This window comes from Larus michahellis, chromosome 7 (assembly GCF_964199755.1).
Source record: "Larus michahellis chromosome 7, bLarMic1.1, whole genome shotgun sequence".
Lineage (NCBI taxonomy): Eukaryota > Metazoa > Chordata > Aves > Charadriiformes > Laridae > Larus > Larus michahellis.
This window is the reverse complement of record NC_133902.1, coordinates 60,606,368-60,625,461: the sequence shown is the minus strand read 5'-3', so window position 1 is coordinate 60,625,461 and position 19,094 is coordinate 60,606,368. Positions and strand designations below refer to the sequence as shown.

The 19,094-nt window shown below is 37.9% G+C and overlaps 1 protein-coding gene and 1 long non-coding RNA gene across 22 annotated transcripts in view; one reads left to right on the top strand and one right to left on the bottom strand.

Moving 5' to 3' along the window:
* BAZ2B (bromodomain adjacent to zinc finger domain 2B) overlaps positions 1–14,928 on the top strand; it is a 150,979-nt gene extending 136,051 nt beyond the window's left edge. For 14 of the 21 annotated variants that reach the window (XM_074596138.1, XM_074596128.1, XM_074596123.1 and 11 more), the window contains 11 exons: positions 1,150–1,294; positions 4,890–5,554; positions 6,145–6,421; positions 6,595–6,750; positions 7,215–7,375; positions 8,291–8,601; positions 8,983–9,118; positions 10,772–10,918; positions 12,272–12,531; positions 13,276–13,419; positions 14,703–14,928. In XM_074596138.1, coding sequence (XP_074452239.1) covers positions 1,150–1,294; positions 4,890–5,554; positions 6,145–6,421; positions 6,595–6,750; positions 7,215–7,375; positions 8,291–8,601; positions 8,983–9,118; positions 10,772–10,918; positions 12,272–12,531; positions 13,276–13,419; positions 14,703–14,856 — 2,556 coding nt within the window. In that variant the 3' untranslated portion in view covers positions 14,857–14,928. The remainder of the gene's footprint in view (positions 1–1,149; positions 1,295–4,889; positions 5,555–6,144; positions 6,422–6,594; positions 6,751–7,214; positions 7,376–8,290; positions 8,602–8,982; positions 9,119–10,771; positions 10,919–12,271; positions 12,532–13,275; positions 13,420–14,702) is intronic. The other 7 variants (XM_074596135.1, XM_074596134.1, XM_074596133.1 and 4 more) reach the window with 3 other exon arrangements.
* Positions 5,440–18,998, bottom strand: LOC141746850 (uncharacterized). Its single transcript, XR_012588510.1, has 3 exons — positions 18,642–18,998; positions 17,540–17,760; positions 5,440–5,548 (listed from the first exon to the last, which is right to left on the bottom strand). It is a non-coding gene; the product is annotated as an uncharacterized LOC141746850 (long non-coding RNA).
* Between the last annotated feature and the right edge of the window lie 96 nt (positions 18,999–19,094).

Genomic DNA, 19,094 nt, shown 5'->3' with positions numbered 1-19,094 from the left:
ACTTAATATAAATTGAAGAAAGCATTGGCTTTTGTTTTGTGAAAACGTGAATGATGCTGCTGTTCGTGACACCTGAGTTATGAGTTTAGTCTAGTGGCAGTAAGTGGATCTGACTCAAAAGACAGTTAGAAAGCTGATGGTAATATATTTGCACGTCTCAGAATAAAAGGTGTTACAATTTTTATTGAAGCTTATTGATATACTTCTGTTTTGTTGATCTTAGAAAGTGATAATAAATTTTGTGTACGAGAAGCAATGACTCTTCTCTTAAATGAACGACTGCAGTTCTTGTTCCCTCCTACAGTTGCCTAATTTCTGCAGCTGTGTTCCAAGCCAGTACAGAGAGCTCTTTGCTTCAGGCTTTGAACCAATGGAATAGGAGGAGAAATGTAAACGAGACAAATAGAATGCTGTAGATAGGGGTACTCCTGGCCCATGTTTTTATTCTGCGTATTAGAAAGTTTGTCATTTAAAACTTCGTCTCTTGGTTTCTCTCATGTTCCAAATGGCAAGAAATTAGCAGTCCAGAATTACACCTGACTTCCAGGAGTGTCAATTTAGCACAGCAAAAATTGAATAAACAAATTGAAATTCAAATTCTTGTTGTTCCCCCTGTGCCGCACCCCCGTCACCCCCCCGAGAACTCTTTGTGTTTGAATACAGAATTTATTTTCAGACATTATTGTTCTCATTCTTTTATGAACCAGTTAAAATACCTCATTAGTTTCCCATCAGGAGCTGCAGTATCAGCTATCTCCAGTGCTCTGTTTACCATTTGCTGTTACTGTATAATTGATAGGATTTCAGCTGTTCTTGTGCAATGACATTTTTATCCTGTTGTTCTCTGAGAGTCAGGATTCAAAAGACAGGACCTACCATTGCAAAATGTGTTTTTTAAGGAAGACTGATAAACTTAAGCTAAACCAGGAAGTGATTAAATTGTTTTTTTTTTAAAGGGAGCCCTGAAAGAAGAATCATCAGGGCAGCAAGTCGTGAGTAGGATATCACATAAAACACGCACAAAATCTCTAAGAGAGCCTCCTCGTGTGACCCCTGTAGTTCTGTTCAGTCTGGCAGCCAGGAGATGTTTTCTGTTATAATGGATTTTTTCCCTTATTGAATTATAATGCTTTCCCTTTTTTAAAACAGCAACAAAGCCAGTACAGAAAGAAGTTATTTGAAGCTTCACACTGTTTGCGTTCAATGATGTTCGGTCAAGATCGTTACAGGCGCCGATTCTGGATTCTGCCCCAGTGTGGTGGTATTTTTGTAGAAGGCATGGAAAGTGGTGAAGGTAAGAAACACATAAATGAATAATGTGATGCCAAGGTGCACTATGCCAAGACATACTGCCCATCTCTGCAGGCTGTAATTTTTTGCAGCAAGGTGTTAAAGCTTTGCCTTCAACCAGAAGCTAAGCAGGCTACTATTCATATGGTGCTCCCTGATACACTTTCTGATCACGAAATATCAGTTAATATCTTTCAAAATGAGGATTAATATTTTGGAAGTTTTCAGTTGTTATAGTTCTGTATGTTAGTTTTTCATACTTGTCTGCATGGGGTATTTTTTGGCTCTTTCTGAACTACTGCACATTTCTCTATGGCAGTGAACTCTGCTTATGAAAACCAGGATGACCATACAGTGCAAAAAAATTCTTTTCATCTTCAGTTGTTACATTTTGTGCAAATACGCAGACGATTCTGTGCGTGAAGACTTGGTATTTGTCTGCAAAAATATGAAAATTACTTTCACACAGTGAATGAAGTATTGTGTTTTCTAATCAACAATATGATTTAGTTTCTGTATTTTACCAAATGATCTTTCTTCCAATACAGCAAATGAAGTTATTTTTGCTAAAAATGTAATTTTGTGATTGTATACTAATTGTGATTAGTTAGATAGTTGGATAGATGCAGAAAGTATGTATTAATCTGACCTTTTTGTGGATATTAGAATTTTTAAACATAAACCTTCATTTTGGTCACAGAAGAATCCTTTCTAATTCTGATATAAATGAAGCAAAACCCCATTACTCTTATAATTTTCCCCAAGAAAAGAACAAAACAAATCTCTGACACACATCAGAATTGCATGATCATTGCGTCATTCTAGAGAGCCATTTAATTAAAATAAATGTTACAGCATGGAATGAAATCTGAGCCCTGTTTGGCCCCAAAAATAAGCTGTAGAACTTTTCTCAAATCTAATCTTGATCTTCAAGTTACCTTTCTAAAATGGGTAGCATAAAAAAATAATTCTTCTGTGTCTTCAGTTCTGCATTATTTTATGCTGTGTGTTAGGAACTGTTTTGCACATGAATTAGCTGGATACAGAAGGTAAACTGTCGTTGCTGTACTGCTTGCATTCCTTTTGTTCACTGTATTTTATTTTATTTTAACCAGATGAATTCCCAAATACTTCAGAAGTTGTACACAAAGAAAATAATTAAAATACATCTACCTGTTTTAAGATAGTAAAAACAAATACAAAATACACAAAAGTTTTAGCCTAGAACTCTAGGGCAAACCTGTATTTTTTAATATATTGTCTTAATGAAAGTTTAATCTCCTTGAACAGCAAAATGGACGCATTCTTCAGTTCTCAACTACACCCTCTTCCCCTCAGCTCTTAGTTTGCCCCGTTCCAGTAAATTACACAGTTTATCCACTCCTAATTCCTTTATCTAAACATTGGAAATGTGAGACATAAACTGTTGAACAATCTGTCCATTTAAAAAATACTTCTTCCCTCTTCGTGTAGTGATTTTAGTTCTCATGCTGAAACTCAAATTGTTTATATTTTGACATACGTTATAACTGTGGACACATTTTGAAGTTTTAATGGGAGGGGATATTCTTCTCTTTAATTAATTATCTTTGTAGAAATTATGATTTTTCCGGAATGAACAAGTAAACTTTTGTGGATGTTCTGGCCGTAAGCCATAAGGAGGACCTTTGTTTATTTGCAATTGCAGTATCGGATGAAGATAATTTAAGCAGTTGGAATGTTGGATTTTTTACCTCCTCCCCCTTTTCCTGACATTCTCCCATCCCATTTTACACTTTTTAAGACTTTAAGTTAACACATCAGTGTAAGGCTAGAAGAGAAATGGTTAAGGTCTTTCTTAACCTCTCTTAGGAGAGCAAAGAAGACAGAAAAATGTTTTCCCTTTTCATAAAAGATAGATCTTTCACACGTCATATGTTTGAAGAAACTGGCTTTTGCAATCAGCTTCTGCATGTTGTATTCAAATTGCTTAGATGTTACACTTTCTGATCTGCTTAGCTGTGTGTAGAGTCCCTGTTGCCATGTTGGGTGGCTTTTGCAAGAGTTTTAAACTCTCTCTTGGTCCAATTTTGTTCAATATATTCATTAATGACCTAGATGAGGGGACAGAGTGTATCCTCAGCAAGTTTGCTGATGATACCAAGCTGGGAGGGGTGGCCGACACTCCAGAGGGCCGTGCTGCCATCCAGCGTGACCTGGACAGGCTGGAGAGCTGGGCAGAGAAGAACCTAATGAGGTTCAACAAAAGCAAGTGTAGGGTCCTGCACCTGGGAAGGAAGAATGCCAAGCACCAGTATAGGTTAGGGGCGGACATGCTGGGAAGCAGCTCTGAGGAGAAGGACCTGGGGGTCCTAGTAGACAGCAAATTATCCATGAGCCAGCAGTGTGCCCTTGTCGCCAAGAAGGCCAATGGCATCCTGGGCTGCATAGGGAAGACTGTGGCCAGTAGGTCGAGGGAGGTCATTCTCCCCCTCTACTCTGCACTGGTGAGGCCACAACTGGAGTACTGTGCCCAGTTTTGTGCTCCCCAGTTCAAGAGGGACAGGGAACTACTGGAGCGAGTCCAGCGAAGGGCAACCAAGATGATTATGGGACTGGAGCACCTCCCTTATGAGGAAAGGCTGAAAGAGCTGGGACTCTTTAGCCTGGAGAAGAGAAGGTTGAGGGGGGACCTGATTAATCTTTACAAGTATCTAAAGGGTGGGTTTAAGGAGGACGGAGCCAGGCTCTTTCCAATGGTTCCTAGTGACAGGACAAGGGGCAATGGGCACAAGCTAGAACATAGGAAGTTCCGTTCAAATACACGGAAAAACTTCTTTACGGTGAGGGTGACAGAGCACTGGAACAGGCTGCCCAGGGAGGGTGTGGAGTCCCCTTCTCTGGAGATTTTCAAGACCCGCCTGGATGTAGCCCCGAGGGATGTGCTTTAGGTAATCCTGCTCTAGCAGGGGAGTCGGACTAGATGATCTCTAGAGGTCCCTTCCAACTCTGAAGATTCCGTGATTCAAGAATGCTGACATTTTTTCACAGTCAAAGTTGTTAATGATTTTATTGAAAGAGGTAAAATATTAATGTTGGCTTTCGATATTTGGGGAATGTTTGATTTCACAACAGGAATTTTGGTCCTCCTTTTCGTCGTTGGCTGTGAGTTTAATGAAATGGTCTTTTGCAAAAATAAGCTTTAAGGCTATAAACATTGTACCCTCTTGATATAAACAGGAGTTTTTCAATAAAGCATGGAGAGTCTTGCAAAAAGCAAGCTACCAAAAATTTGTCCCTTTCAAAGGCTTCACACTGGCAAACTGTTTCTGACATACATGCATCTTAAGGGAGAATACCATAGCTGTGTTAACTACATTGAGGTTGGGTTTCCTCCAGGTGTTTAGCAGGGTTTAAATCTGTGTGTGTCTTGAACATGTCTCCTTCCACAAAGTGTTCTGTAAAGTGAGAAGTTATTTCATTTTAAAAAAAAAAAAAAAGAGGAAAAAAAAGACATTGTGATCTAGCATGTGAAGTCATTTTTATTTCACTATGATGATAGAAATGATCTAAATTGGTTGGTCTATTATATTTCATCTATATGTCATGTACATTTTTAGGCCTAGAAGAAATTGCAAAAGAAAAAGAGAAGTTGAAAAAGGTAGAAAGCATGCATATCAAAGAAGAAGACTTTGAGACAGAAGAAAAAATACACTCTTTAAATACAACTCACTGTGAGCAAAAGGAAGATATGAAAGAAAAGGACAACACAAATTTGTTTTTACAAAAGCCTGGGTCATTTTCAAAACTAAGCAAACTGTTAGAGGTAGCAAAAATGCCACCTGAGTCTGACATTATGTCGACAAAACCTAATGGCAGTGCAGCAAACGGCTGTGCGTTATCATATCCAAGTAACTCAAAAAACTCTCTCTGCAGTCTTCAGCCCACTGTGTCACAGAGCACTGGTGAGAAGTCTGACTCTAATAATCTTTTCAGTCCTAATGCAAGTGGGACAGGAAAGTTTTACAATTCTCCGCTAATTCCAAATGATCAGTTGTTAAAGACTCTTACTGAGAAGAGCAGGCAGTGGTTCAGCCTTTTACCGAGAACACCCTGTGATGACCTGTCCGTTACTCACATAGATCCATCAGCTGCTACAGCTTCACTTACCCCTCAGTCACATCCACCATCAAAGTCACCGTCACCTGTTCCGTCACCTCTTCTGGGCTCAGCCTCCACACAGAGTCCAATGGGATTAAGTCATTTCGCATTGTCGCCACTGCAGGTAAATAAATGAATTTTTGAATAGTCTGAATTTGCTCTGCTTATTTGGGCAGAATTTCCGTTTAGACAAATTGTTTCACAATAGTGCTGCCGTTATATATCCTCATTTGTTTGGTTGGGTTTTTCTGTTATTTCTAAATGTTTCTAAATAGCTAATTCCATGTTACAGATGTTTTATAGTACAGTTTATAGTATAGTTTTTTGATAAAAAATATTAAAATAGGTAGAATTAGGTAAGCCAATGTATGTTATTTTTTATGTTTGTATCAGTAATTTAATTTGGTTTTATGAGGTTGGACACTGGCATTAAATGAAAAGCAAATAAATAAAAACTAGTTTTCAGAAATGTGACACACCACACCCTCCCTTTAAAAGCTATTATTTTTTTAAGCATTAACAGGGCCCTAGTAGGGAGTATTAAACATTACTGTTACATTAGTTTTTCTTAAACTAATCAAAAGTACTGAGTAAAGGCCTGCTTTATGTTTTGATTATAGTTTGACAAATAGCATCCTAATCATAATTCAGGCTTCTTGGTAATAATTAATAATGGTAGTTGTGATTGTGTTAACAATATATTATTCTGTGTAGCAGATGAAGACTGGATTGCCTATAATGGGACTTCAGTTTTGTGGATGGCCTACAGGAGTTCTTACTTCAAATGTTCCATTTTCATCTCCTTTACCTGCTCATGGATCAGGGTTGGGATTATCGGAAGCAAACGGTAACTCGTTCTTGGCATCTAGTGTTCCTGCAAGTAAAAGTGAATCACCAGCACCACAGACAGACAAAGTAGCTTCTGCCCCTTCTACAGCCGTTGAAGTAGCCAAGCCAGTAGATTATCCTAACCCAAAACCTATACCAGAAGGTGAGTATAATACAACAATAAGATGGAACTACGTGAAGGATAATTTCTACAGTGCCACTACGATGTTACAATGTGTTTTTCTTATAACTTGGCTAGATGATTTCTCTAATCTGATTGTGTGAAATCGCATTAAAAAATGCCTGTAAAGTGTTTACATGCTTGTCTTCATTTAGAAATGCAGTATGGGTGGTGGAGGATTACTGATCCAGAGGACCTAAAATCTTTGCTTAAAGTGCTGCACCTCAGGGGAATAAGAGAAAAGGCCTTACAAAAGCAAATACAGAAACACATGGATTATATCACTTTGGCCTGCATCAAAAATAAGGATGGTATGTAATTGATATTTATGTTACATGTGGTTTTGGGGCACAAGACGACTGTCATAGAGCTCTTTGAGATTACTTTAGACACAGAGTTAGAGGAGTGGCTGGAGGAAAAAGGTAAAGGCCTCGTTGTCCATAGTTGCCTCTTTAGCAGCCTCATTCTGGAAAGTTACGGGACAGGAAAAATCCTGTTGAATATAAATTGCTGTAGTGGAATAAGCGTTGGTAAGCTCTTTAAGCTCTTCCCATCTCTGTAACGCTGTAGCTCAGCCTCTCCTTCCCCTTCTTGCCTTTAAATTGCAAGTTTGAAAATGTACAGAATTTGTTGTCCATATTGGGTATCTTAAGAGAAGTATACTTTTACAACAGTTCTTCAACATTTGACTGGACTGACAGGTAAATCAGCTTGATTTTACTCACAGAAGTTATTATACTAATTAAAATAATAAAAATGTGATTCTCAAATACAGTTGCAATTATTGATATCAATGAAAATGAAGATAACCAGGTAACTCGAGATGTTGTGGAAAACTGGTCAGTAGAAGAACAAGCAATGGAGATGGATCTTGCTATTCTTCAGCAGGTGGAAGATCTAGAGAGGAGAGTTGCATCAGCTAGTTTACAAGTTAAGGTAAAACTAACTTTTAGTAAAATGTCTCTTTAAAATAAGTGGTAAGAGTTTAAAGTAGATAGTAGCAGTCCTTTTGCTGTTGGTAAGTGCCTTCTTATTCCATCTCTAATTGTCTGAAAATAAAACAAATCCACTGCAGCAATATCATGGATATTTGTGTTTGAAACACTTTATTGCAGTTAAATCTTCAGCTGAAGATGCTAGAATGACAGTTGCTGGAGAGTGTTCTTGGACACTGCAATTCCCCGCATGTTTTGTCAACCTTTATGAATGCAAAGATTTTACTGCATGTAGACTGCTTAATTATAATGGAGTTTGCCACAGTTCTGCCTCGCTTGGGTGATTGTTACTGTTAATGCTTTCAGAAAAGCCTACAAGTACAAAATAATACTTTGTTTGAGTATTGCAGAGTCATGGAGAACATGTGATGGTTGTGAGTGTGAAAGAGTTAAGAATTCGCCGATTGTCATTACAATTTTAAATTTTTCCAAGGTGGGTGTAAGGATATCAAATTCTATGTGTTCGGTTATAGCACAGATATAGTATTTGGGATCTGGTTTGCGCTAGGGGTGGAAGTGTTTTCTGTGTGATCAACTGATACTGTCTCCTGAGCCTGTTGTACAGGTAGACCTGTTCTGATGTTTCGGCAATAGAACAGGATACTTCAAAAGGAGATAAGAATGCAGACTGTTGCAGAAAGGTCCCTTCAGAAGGTCTGGTAATGCTTGTATTTTTTGATTAATTATTTTAGTTCTCTGGATATTTTGGAAACTGTCTCTACAGATGGATTACAATAACCAAGATCTACTGGAAACAGCGCTTCACTTACTTAGTTTGATTCCGTAAAACAGTTCCTCTGTGTACACACTAAGTTAACAGCAACCAATAAATGCACAAACCTTTCTATTAACATAGGGTTGGCTGTGTCCTGAACCTGCATCAGAGCGAGACGACTTGGTATATCGTGAACATAAGTCAATTACTAGATTGCACAAGAAGCACGATGGAGATTGTGCTGGAGGCGGAGAAGGCAATGCCAGCTCTCTAGAGCGGAGGAGTGACAACCCTCTAGATATAGCTGTAACCAGGCTTGCTGACTTGGAGCGGAACATAGAGCGAAGGTATCTGAAGAGCCCCTTAAGTACCACCATTCAGATCAAACTGGATAATGTGGGCACAGTTACTGTCCCTGCTCCTGCACCATCCATTAGTGGTGATGGTGACGGGTAGGTTATTGAGATTAACTTGAAAAATTATTGTGCTTCTTTGCTAATTGGAGCCTATTTTCTTATTGCCTGTTATCTATGTACTTTCTTGTATGTCTGTGATCCATATGGGTCATGTTATTCTGCATGGTGCTTTGTAAAGATATTTTTTGTTATGTTTGTTGATAATCTTGCAAAGTTATATTTAACTGGTTGTGACTAAGCTTTGAGGCACGTAGCCACAGTCTGTGCACTACATGAAATTTAGTTGCTTAAACCTTATACTTATTGGCTGTGTACGTTTTGTCATTGCTTGGCTTTCAATGTGATAATGACTGTTCCACGTTTAAACATCAGCAGACACGGACGTGACCTACTTAATTTTTCTGTATTTCAATGCAGAACCGAAGAGGATATTGCTCCGGGGCTGAGGGTATGGAGAAGGGCATTGTCAGAAGCGCGCAGTGCTGCACAGGTATCTCTGTGCATTCAGCAGTTACAGAAATCAATAGCATGGGAAAAATCTATTATGAAAGTTGTAAGTGGTTTTCTTTTCTTTTCCTTTTTTTTTTTCTTTTTTAATACTGTAACTAAACTATTTTTGCTGTATTGTATTTTCCCACTTTAGGCATTCTAAGATACCATGAATGCATTTCTTATTACTGCCTATAAAACAGTATGGTTAAACTGTATGTGGTGCACAGACAAATATTAGCCTTGTCCCTTGCTTGCCAAATTTCAGCATCCTGAACTTTCTAAGATAAAAAAACCCTGTAACTGGTTGCTTTATTTAAGATGGTAATTACTCTTTGTTGTTAACATTTAGGTAAAAAAGAGTAATTTCTGGCACCATCTGATGTAAGATACTATCTGATGGAATATTTCTGGTCTCACCCACAACATAAGCTTTATGGAGGTTCAACATCACATATCCTAATTAAGGACTTCATTTTTCAGGAAGTTAAGATGCTTCAAATGCATGGCTTCTTTGCATGCACACTTCTCACAGATGAAGATATAAATTGGGCAAGTGTGTGAGCAAATAGGCTGAAATACCTCGTTTCCTGGTACACTTAACAAGTAGATCTGTGTTAACTGCATATACAAAGAAGGCATGCAGAATGCATGGGTCAAAATTTGCATGGACCTTTGAACCTCAAATTTCTGAAAACTATTACTACAGCAGTAATGATTATGATGTGCTTAAGTATGGCCAGTGCTATGTGGTGAGTGGCCAAAATGATTCTTCCGTTACTGGTTTTCCCCTAATTTTTTAACTTCTGACAGTCCTATGCAGATTCTAATTATATCTGGATGATTAAAGGATGATTTAAATAAAAAATATAGTGTCAGGATGTACCTCTGAGTTTACGTATCTGGAAGTTTAAAGCTGTATCTTTAGAGCAAAAAGTTTCTGAATTTAGTAGGAGCACCTGAAAAGGCATTTGAATGTTTCAAGGTGTATTAATTTACTATCAAAAAAAAAAAAGTATAGTACCATTATCAATTTGATTGAAATGTTTTATACATTTAATTGCACAGTAAACGTAAGTATTTGGTGAAAATACGTGGAGATGTTTTAAGTTCCTGAAAAAGAAGTCCAGATAGAGAAGAGTATCAAAATCACACAATGTATGTAAGAAAACTCAATATGTTAGATACGTTTAAGTTAGTGTAAATTTTAGGAAATGCTAGGATGATTTGTTTTGCTTTACTGAATTTGTTCGTGGTGGCCTTTGGATAAGATCCTTACTGATTATTATTTGAAAATACTGTTGTAAAATAGAAATTATTTTTATGAAATAGCAACTTTTATATGCAATGTGGGCATAAATGAAGAGAAGATTCCTGAGATAGTATGGGCCAAGTGATTTTGATGGGTATAAGATACCTTTACTTCTCATGGACATTAATGAAATATAAGACGTATTCATAGATAGGTGCGCTGTAGGACACCTATCTTATAATGAATTGCTTTTCAAAAGCATTCCAAATATAGCCTTTAGATTGGTTCCTCACATACTGCGTATATTCTTTTACAGCTGTGATCATTAGTTGACTCTGTGGTAAAATTAAAGGAAAAGAATTTTGAGAGTGAGTTTGTGTGTTTGGAGGGGAAGGGTAGTTTAGGTACCATTCCTGTGTTTCAAATTTTAAAAATTGATTTAAAGCCATTTTTCATGTATCACAGTACTGCCAAATTTGTCGAAAGGGAGATAATGAGGAACTGCTGCTCCTTTGTGATGGCTGCGATAAAGGCTGTCATACCTACTGCCACCGACCCAAGATCACTACCATACCAGATGGTGACTGGTTTTGTCCTGCCTGCATAGCAAAGGTAATAGTAACCACAAAGGGGAAGCGGCTTAGAGTGACCTTTTTGTAGATGCTAAAGTTACAGGTCTACCAGTGCTTTTTTCAATTAAAATAATGGTCTGTATGTTTTATGTTGGGCTGATTATTAAATAACAGAAGTAATAGCTTTATTTAACTTGGATTTAAGTGGCAGTAAAGACTACAGTTTTATTTGTTTTAAACTGTATTTTTTTTTAAATGTAAGTAGATACAGAATTTCCTTGCTGATTCAATACAATAGTGTTTTATTTCTCTTTTAGAATTTTTTCAGTATTTGTCTTTGGAGCTTCATTCTTAAGTGTTGACAGACCAATGGCTTAGTTCTGTTTGAAAAGAAAAATCAGAGAAAATACTTAGTAAATACTTTTTGTCATTTTTGCACAGCATACTTTAGTTTTACTTTTTTGATAGACAGTACGTTTGAAGGAGAGGCTATGTGTGTTTCCTGTGTGAGGTTTGGTTCTTTCCCCCTCCCAAGTAAATAGTCTAAATAGAACTCTAGGATACTTCTATTGAAATGACTGAATTAGCGGTTAGTACTGTTTAAAAATCTACAATTTTCCCATTCCTACTTAGTACTAAAATTAAATGCATTTATTGCTAAACTTGTTAGCTATGTTTTCTCTCTTTCTTCATGAAAATCGTCTTCTATCTTTTTAATTCTTTGACTGTCGGTGAGTCTTTTCAATGGCATCATGTGCTTCATTTGGCATTCCATAAATTTCCTCTTCTAACGATCAGAATGGCGACTTGAAATACTGTGTCGTGTTATGATGCTGTCAATGCTCATAATAACTCACTTTTTTCATCTTAAATGTACCCCTTAGTTTCATCTTCCTGTCTATAAATAGTACTGTATTAAATAATGTTCCTTTTTGCATAGTTTGTAGCATTCTTGTATTGTCATACGCCTTTTATGTTCTCCTGTAGCTGTCTTGTGTAGCCACCTATCTGTATCTTTCATATCTAGCTTTTAATCTTTCAATCAGTTGATTCCATCAGTGGCTTTTTAAAAACTCTCTTCCAGTTTTCCGTATCTTGGAAATAATACGTTTTTCTAAAACTATGCCAGCCTGGTTTGTTAGGAGGTGCTGTTATACCAATCTGAAGGCCAGGTGCTTTTATATTGTCACAAGTTGAGAACATAAATCACTAGTAACAGGAATTTCTACAGCCTTACCTGCCTTTAGAAGAGAGTAAAAAGTTAATAATCTCAGATATTAATTATTTCTGTTGTTTTGGTGCTTCTGTTTTTCTGATCTTCATTGCTGTCTATCAATAACAGAGGTTTCTGTAATTTCTGGGTTATTGCTTATTTCAGTTATCTCTGTTGTAGGCAAGTGGTCAAACTCTAAAAATAAAAAAACTTCAAATCAAAGGGAAAAAAAGTAATGAACAAAAGAGAAGCAGGAAATTAGCAGGAGATACAGAGGATGAAGACTGTGCAACTACAAGCACCTCCTTAAAAAGAGGAAAAACAGACCCTAAAAAAAGAAAAATGGATGAAAATGTTTCTGTAAGCCAATTAAAGCAAGAAAATTTTACAGCTATAAAGAAACCTAAAAGAGATGACTCCAAGGACCTGGCTATATGCAGGTAAAGTGACAAGTTCTAAACTTGGGTAAGTGTTGTTGAAACAAGTAGTGCCTCATTCTTTTTATCTGTATTCCGGGGAACAAGAATGCAATTCTTTGTCAGGTATCCCGTACAGGTTGTGATAATTTGAGTGTGTATATAAAGGATTTAATATGTGCATGCTGGGAGTAACTGCTGTATTTCGTAATGAAGCCCAAGAGGAAAGTACCTAATGTTAGAATGTGGTCTGTGACATCTACTCCTCCCGCCCTTCCAGAAGTGGGAAGAACGAACCCCGAGAGCAGTGGTACCGACAGCTTCCTCCATCCTATCTGCTATGTCTAAAAGGCATTGCGTTACAGAGGAGACAGCAACAGGAACGCATCTTCTTTTGTAGTATAGCTGTCAGTCAAAAGTAACATAGTTTAGCCTCGTCACAGTTCTGGAAAGCCAGTATTAGCACCTGTTTTACTGGTTTGCAAATGCTTCACGTTGTGGTTCAAAGTTTTGAGGTTGCACAATGTTTGACCACTAGAATTTCCTCTTGCTTAGGTTGCCTGGAGAGAACTTAATGCTACTTTAAATAGTTAAGATGTCTGTCTTTATTGACATTGTTCTCAGCCTTGCACAGGGCACAGAATAAAGTGCTTTCCTTCTATGAAGTGGATAGGTTGTCAGTACATGATGAATTTATGAAACAGTGAAAAACCTCTGTGACTATATGAACAGCTCAAAAATATTGATTTTAAACCTTTTTTTATTCAGCATGATTCTCTCAGAATTGGAAACGCATGAAGATGCCTGGCCGTTCTTACTTCCTGTAAACTTGAAACTTGTTCCTGGTTATAAGAAAGTTATTAAAAAACCTATGGACTTCTCCACCATTAGAGACAAGCTTAGTAGTGGACAGTAAGTAAACCTTTGTAAATTTTGCTTCACATTTTAAAAATATTTAAACATTGAAATACAGTACCCTTTTTAAAGTTAGTTAAACTATTTTGATCTGCCTGCTCTGGCACCTCTGTGATTACAGTCAAAATAAAAATTCTTAACTGTATACTTCTGTCTTTGCCATATCTAAGTGAAATAGCATGTCAGGTGGGAGAACTTGTGGAACTGGCTGAAAAACAATAAAACTGCCTAGAAAAATGCTCAGAATCAATCAAGAGGAAAAACTTTTGGTTTTCCTCATCTTTTCTCATGGAGACATTTTAGTGTTGTTACATGTAAACAAGCACCGACTATGTGGACTTTAAGCCGACAGAGTCCCTGTAAATAGTAATGTCACTGTGGAGTGAACTGTTGCCCCTGCTGTGGGAAGCCAGGTCATGTTCCAGTAGGGGTGGCCAAGCATTTCGTAGTCCTAGACTTAGACTGCACAACTTCTGAAAAAAGATGCTATATGCCTCTGTTCCCCTTCCCTCCTTGTTACATCCCTGTGCTCTAATGACTCCCCACCACCAAAGAAAATTTCATCATCCATAAAGATTGATCCTCTTCAGCATCTGTCAGCTCCACACAAAGCAGATTCCTAAGATAACACGAGGGGCTTTTAACCTCTTCAGGCTTTTTCTGCCACGAATCTGAGATTTATATGCTCCACGCGTGCTCAGTGGTATGGATAGACTTGTACCTTTTACTGTCTGTCTTTTTAATTCCTATGAATATTGGAACACTATTTGGGCCATGTATGTTCAGGATAATAAACAGAATAACAAAGACAATGTTACAGGATTGATCTGGCCAGCCTTTTTTTGTACCTGATTGTTCCTCTTTTAGGTAAATGCAGCTGTACTCAATGCTTACTTTGCAAGGACTTGAGCCCAAGAATAGATGAATAAATGGAAAATGACTTAGTATTTTAACTAGAAAGCTATTGAAGGGAAGCAGGAAGTTAATTTAAAAAAAGTTTGTTTTCCAGTACAGGCTTGAAGTTCTACCTTACAGAGATTTTGAGGAAAATGGACAAACACAATGATAAGAGTATTTTCTTCCACTGATGTTCATTTTCTGGTTAATATTTACATTAGAATTAAAAAATTGAAAGTATAATTAACATGTGAAGCATTCATTGAATATTCTGTGGCTTGTAAATTCACTGATGTTAAGGTAGTTCTTTCTCATGTAGTTCAAATATTTTTCCCCTTTGATTCTCCACGTTCCAAAAATCATTCACCTTTTTCTTCTTTCAGGTACCCTAATCTTGAAGCATTTTCGCTAGATGTCAGGCTTGTTTTTGACAACTGTGAAACCTTTAATGAAGATGATTCTGACATAGGCAGGGCTGGACACAACATGAGGAAGTATTTTGAAAAAAAATGGACAGAGATTTTCAAAGTGAGCTGAAGTTACCAGAACTCTTTTTTCTTTTTTCTTTTTGCCTTTTTTTTTTTCATTAAATGAGGACTGATAAGACCAGCAATGTGAACTGTATTTACATGAAAGTGCAAGGCACATGCATAACTAATGACTGTTTTTTCCTTTAAGTATCACAGAGTTGTGATACCAGTTCTAAAGGCTTCACTCCTACAGCAACCATGGCCCCTTGGTTATTGGTTTGTGTGTTTTAACAAACTAATTTAGGTAGAACAGGGAAGCACACCCAAAGAATTTCAAAGAAAGGGGTGTTATAGTGCAATAGCAATTTAAAATATATCAAAACGCACTGAATATTCAACCACCAGAGCTCTACTCGGGGAAATGGTTCTCTTTTCCCTTTCAATAAATATCTATTTTTCATTTTTTTTACTTTGTAGTTTATTTTTTAGTGAATGTATTTAATTTTATGAATTATTTATGATTATACAGCATTCAGAATCTTCGTTTTCTGTGAAAAGGAAGAATTAGAAAATTGCTTTAAATCTTGAAAATACAACAAGGAATGTTTTAAAATATAAAACAAAGCCAAGTAAAACTGTTTACACTGATGTGCTGTAAAAGCACTAAAAATTAAACTTTACTGTAGAGTTACAAGTACATTTATATATATGTTGCTGCATCACTTGTGTAGTTAAATTGTATTTCAAGACCGTGAAGAAAAATTGAGACATGTATATACTGTTCATTATTGTTTATATTAAGTCTTGTTTTAAATATGTATGATGTGTACATATTGTTTGCAGACATTATTGTTTATGCCTTAGGAGGACGGTAGCATTTTATTTTAGTCTTAAGGTAATTACAGCTATATGGCTTGTACAGTAATTATCCTCTACCAACACTGTGGAGTCTCCTTAATCTTGGTAGTGCCTGCCTTTAAAACAGGGTGTAGGGGATATTAGTTTTCCATTTTTCTATTTTGTTATATAATTTCAAGCCACCACGGCCTCAGATTCAAGTATATAATCATTTGTATCCATGTGGAATAAAATTGTGACAATTTCCTACGCACACAGTATTTTTTCATAGAAACATTTCCCTCCATTTGCCTTGCCACAGAAATAACAAAAAAAGACATTTGTAACCACTGTGTTTTATCTACTGTGTGTTGTGGTGGCCTGTTGGGGCAGATAGATCAGAATTTTTTTTGTACTAATGTAAGAGTACTTGAAGTTTTATTTAAAAGAAATGTTGTGGAAAGGTAGCATTCTTTTTCTTTTCCTTTTTTAGGAGTGTTATTTTTCACTAGTATGTGTGGCACGGATACAATAAAAGACTGTTTTGCAAACCAGATTTTCTTGGCGATTTTAATACTTCAGATCCTGTCTATACAGGATTTTTTTTTTTTTTTAATGATACCTTGGGAGTCTTGCATTTAACATTCAGTTCCTATTATGATGCATCTAATTCTCCTGGCCTTTTAATGGTAATTCAAAGCAATTGCCAAGCAGTCCGAGTGCAGTTCAGCCACCTCTTCGAATGAGCATAAGTAACATTAGCTCAGGCACTCGGGTGTAACCATTGGGCTGCCGAGTGCTTGACCTGTTTCTGCCAGTCCTGTTTCTGTTGTTACAGTGGGAATGCACATGATAATACATGGCACATGCAATGTTTCTTAAAACTACTGTCCATGCAAGGTTTTGTCCTTTTTTTGGTCTGTAGAAGGGCATGAGTCATAAGCCTTTCTCTGACTCAAGAAAACAGAGGAATTACAAATGGATATTGTGGAACCCCAATACCTATGGTACCTCCCTCACCAAGTCATGTTTTGGGTTTTTTTTTGATGGGGAAGTGTTGTGTTTTGCTTTTAAGCCAGGCCTGACATGTTTGAGTCTTGGAGCCTTGTTTCATATGCTCCCTTGCCATTATACTTCTTGTCTCTGCTGAGAAAGAACAGTCAGTGCCTGGTTTTTAATAACATTTTTGTTTCCATTGCCCTCCCCAGAACATCTTGTTCAATAATACTTTTCTAAAGTCCTGTTAGAATAATTCGTGTTACCCAGAATAGAACATTCACATTTGGGTGTCAGGCAGTCTTGCATTTTAACGTGAGCTCCACCACTGACTGCTTCATGCCTTTCCTTTTCATCACCTTTCTGAAGACTTCAATCAATAAAAAGAGTTTACTGACGTGTTCCAGAGATGTGAAGATTAATCAGTGTTCTGAGCGTATGATGGTAGGCTTTTAAGAGTGTTATAAGTATGCTTAGATTATTGGGAAAACTATTTCTCCGACGCAAAACAATTGCTCTCTTTTTCTCAGATTCTGTACTGGTTAATGCCTTATCTCCCATGCTAGATTTAATATTAGTTTTCTGAAAAGTCAGAACAATGTTACCACCTACACTACAAATATAGTTGCATTTTTTTCAGCTTGTATCTTAATTTAGCCAAACAGCTGGAAAGTTAAGGCGGTAACAGCTACCATAGCTGTGACAGTGAGGCAAGTATCACCTCTCTTGACTTGACATTACCAATGTATTGCTTTGCAGCCAGTGTCTTCATTACTATTTCAGTAAAATTAAAGTTACAGGAATTAATATATTTGAATGGCAAGCTTGAATCATGCGCGTGCCATTATATATGTCTATAGAAAAGAGCAGGAATTTAATCACTAGAAAAATGTGCTTAACTTTTCTTCTTTACTAACCTTCTCTCCTGTTGATGTTTCTTTCTGTCTGTTTTCACAGAGGAGTTTTCCAGTGTGCTCTCTCTTCCTTTCTGAACAAAGTATGCTGGTTTTAGTTTAGAGAATTTATTGGCAAGCTTTCAAGCTCTTTATTTTAAGTCCCTTAATGGTGCTCAATGATTAGTGTTCTGGTTGTGAATGTGGGTTCTCTTTTTGTCTCTTGGCATCTCTTTGAAAAAAACCTGGATGATATAAAAACAGATGAAAATCGGAAGTTACAGTTGTCTTGGACAAAAAGTTGTCTTGGACAACACAGATTATTCTTTGATCTTTTTATATGATTTCTTCAGTTCTCTAATGACAATTAGAAGGGTGGAGGTGCTCTGCTAACTGGGAATGGGCACACAGACATCTGAGGAACATTTATATAATATGCTGAACGGGTGGCCTAGGGGACTTGGTTTATTAAACTTGTATCATTCCTAGAGGTCTTAGATTTACCAAAACATGCCTGCAAACTGAGGGCTAAAGACTGAAATCAGGAACACAATTATGCTATTTGATTATGTAACTCTTTTTGAACTACTTTGAGCTTAAAACTTCAAAGTTAACCAGAAATTTTTATAGCTGCTATGGACATTCAGAAAAATTAATGTGTTACCTTTTATCAGCCAGTGAATCAAATAGCATGCAATCGGGTAACACGTTCCATAAACCAGAATGCAAGATCATACAGAGTCAAACATGGAAAGTAGACCGTTTACATAAAAGGGAGTGTTTCCTGGGCAAAGAGTGACTCCAAGAAAGTGAGTTTGTTTTCCTCAAAAAATGTACATGTCACTACAAATGGTTTATTTTGCATGAGTTGCTAAGCATGCATCTGGATCTGAAAGTCGCAATGATGTAATTTCCTGATAAATTATGTGGTTGGGGTGAGTTGTCCTTGTTTGAAACCCCTTTAATTAAGCTGTTAATAGCAAGTAACTTCACATGCTCACGTGCACGTTCATTGTTGCACGGCTGGAGCAGTGGTGCAAGGCCAGCCCCAGCCCACGGCTCTGGGCCGCGCTGCGGAGAGAAGGGCCACCCTTATCTTTTGTTCTCCCAATGCTCTCAGACATACCTGGCTTGGAGCATGTGTCCCTGTGGTGACGGCTACTGTCCGGAGTTGGTCAGCTCTGGACATTTGGCAGCCCTGAGGCGATCTCTACAGCTCCCGCCTGCACCCCCTTTCCCTCCTCTCAGCCGCTGTCCCCATCGCAGGCACCGACCCCCTGCCAGCCCGCCTCCCCTGTGGGGCCCGCACAGCACAGCTGGGCGGATAAAAGGATACCGGCCACCGGATCTAAAACGTGAGAAGGGTCTGGACAAGAGGTGCGGCCCTGGCGGGTAAAACCACCCTCCCCGCCGACGTCGCCTCAGCGAGCGGCAATGGCGGCGGCAGGGCGGGGTGGGGCAGCCCTTCTACCCCCCCGGCTCTTCGCGCCGTGGTGCGGCCCGCGCCGCCTGCCCTGCGCCGGGCTGCACCACGCGGAGACGGCGGGAGGGGGGGTGGGAGCTGATCTGCGCGTGCGCA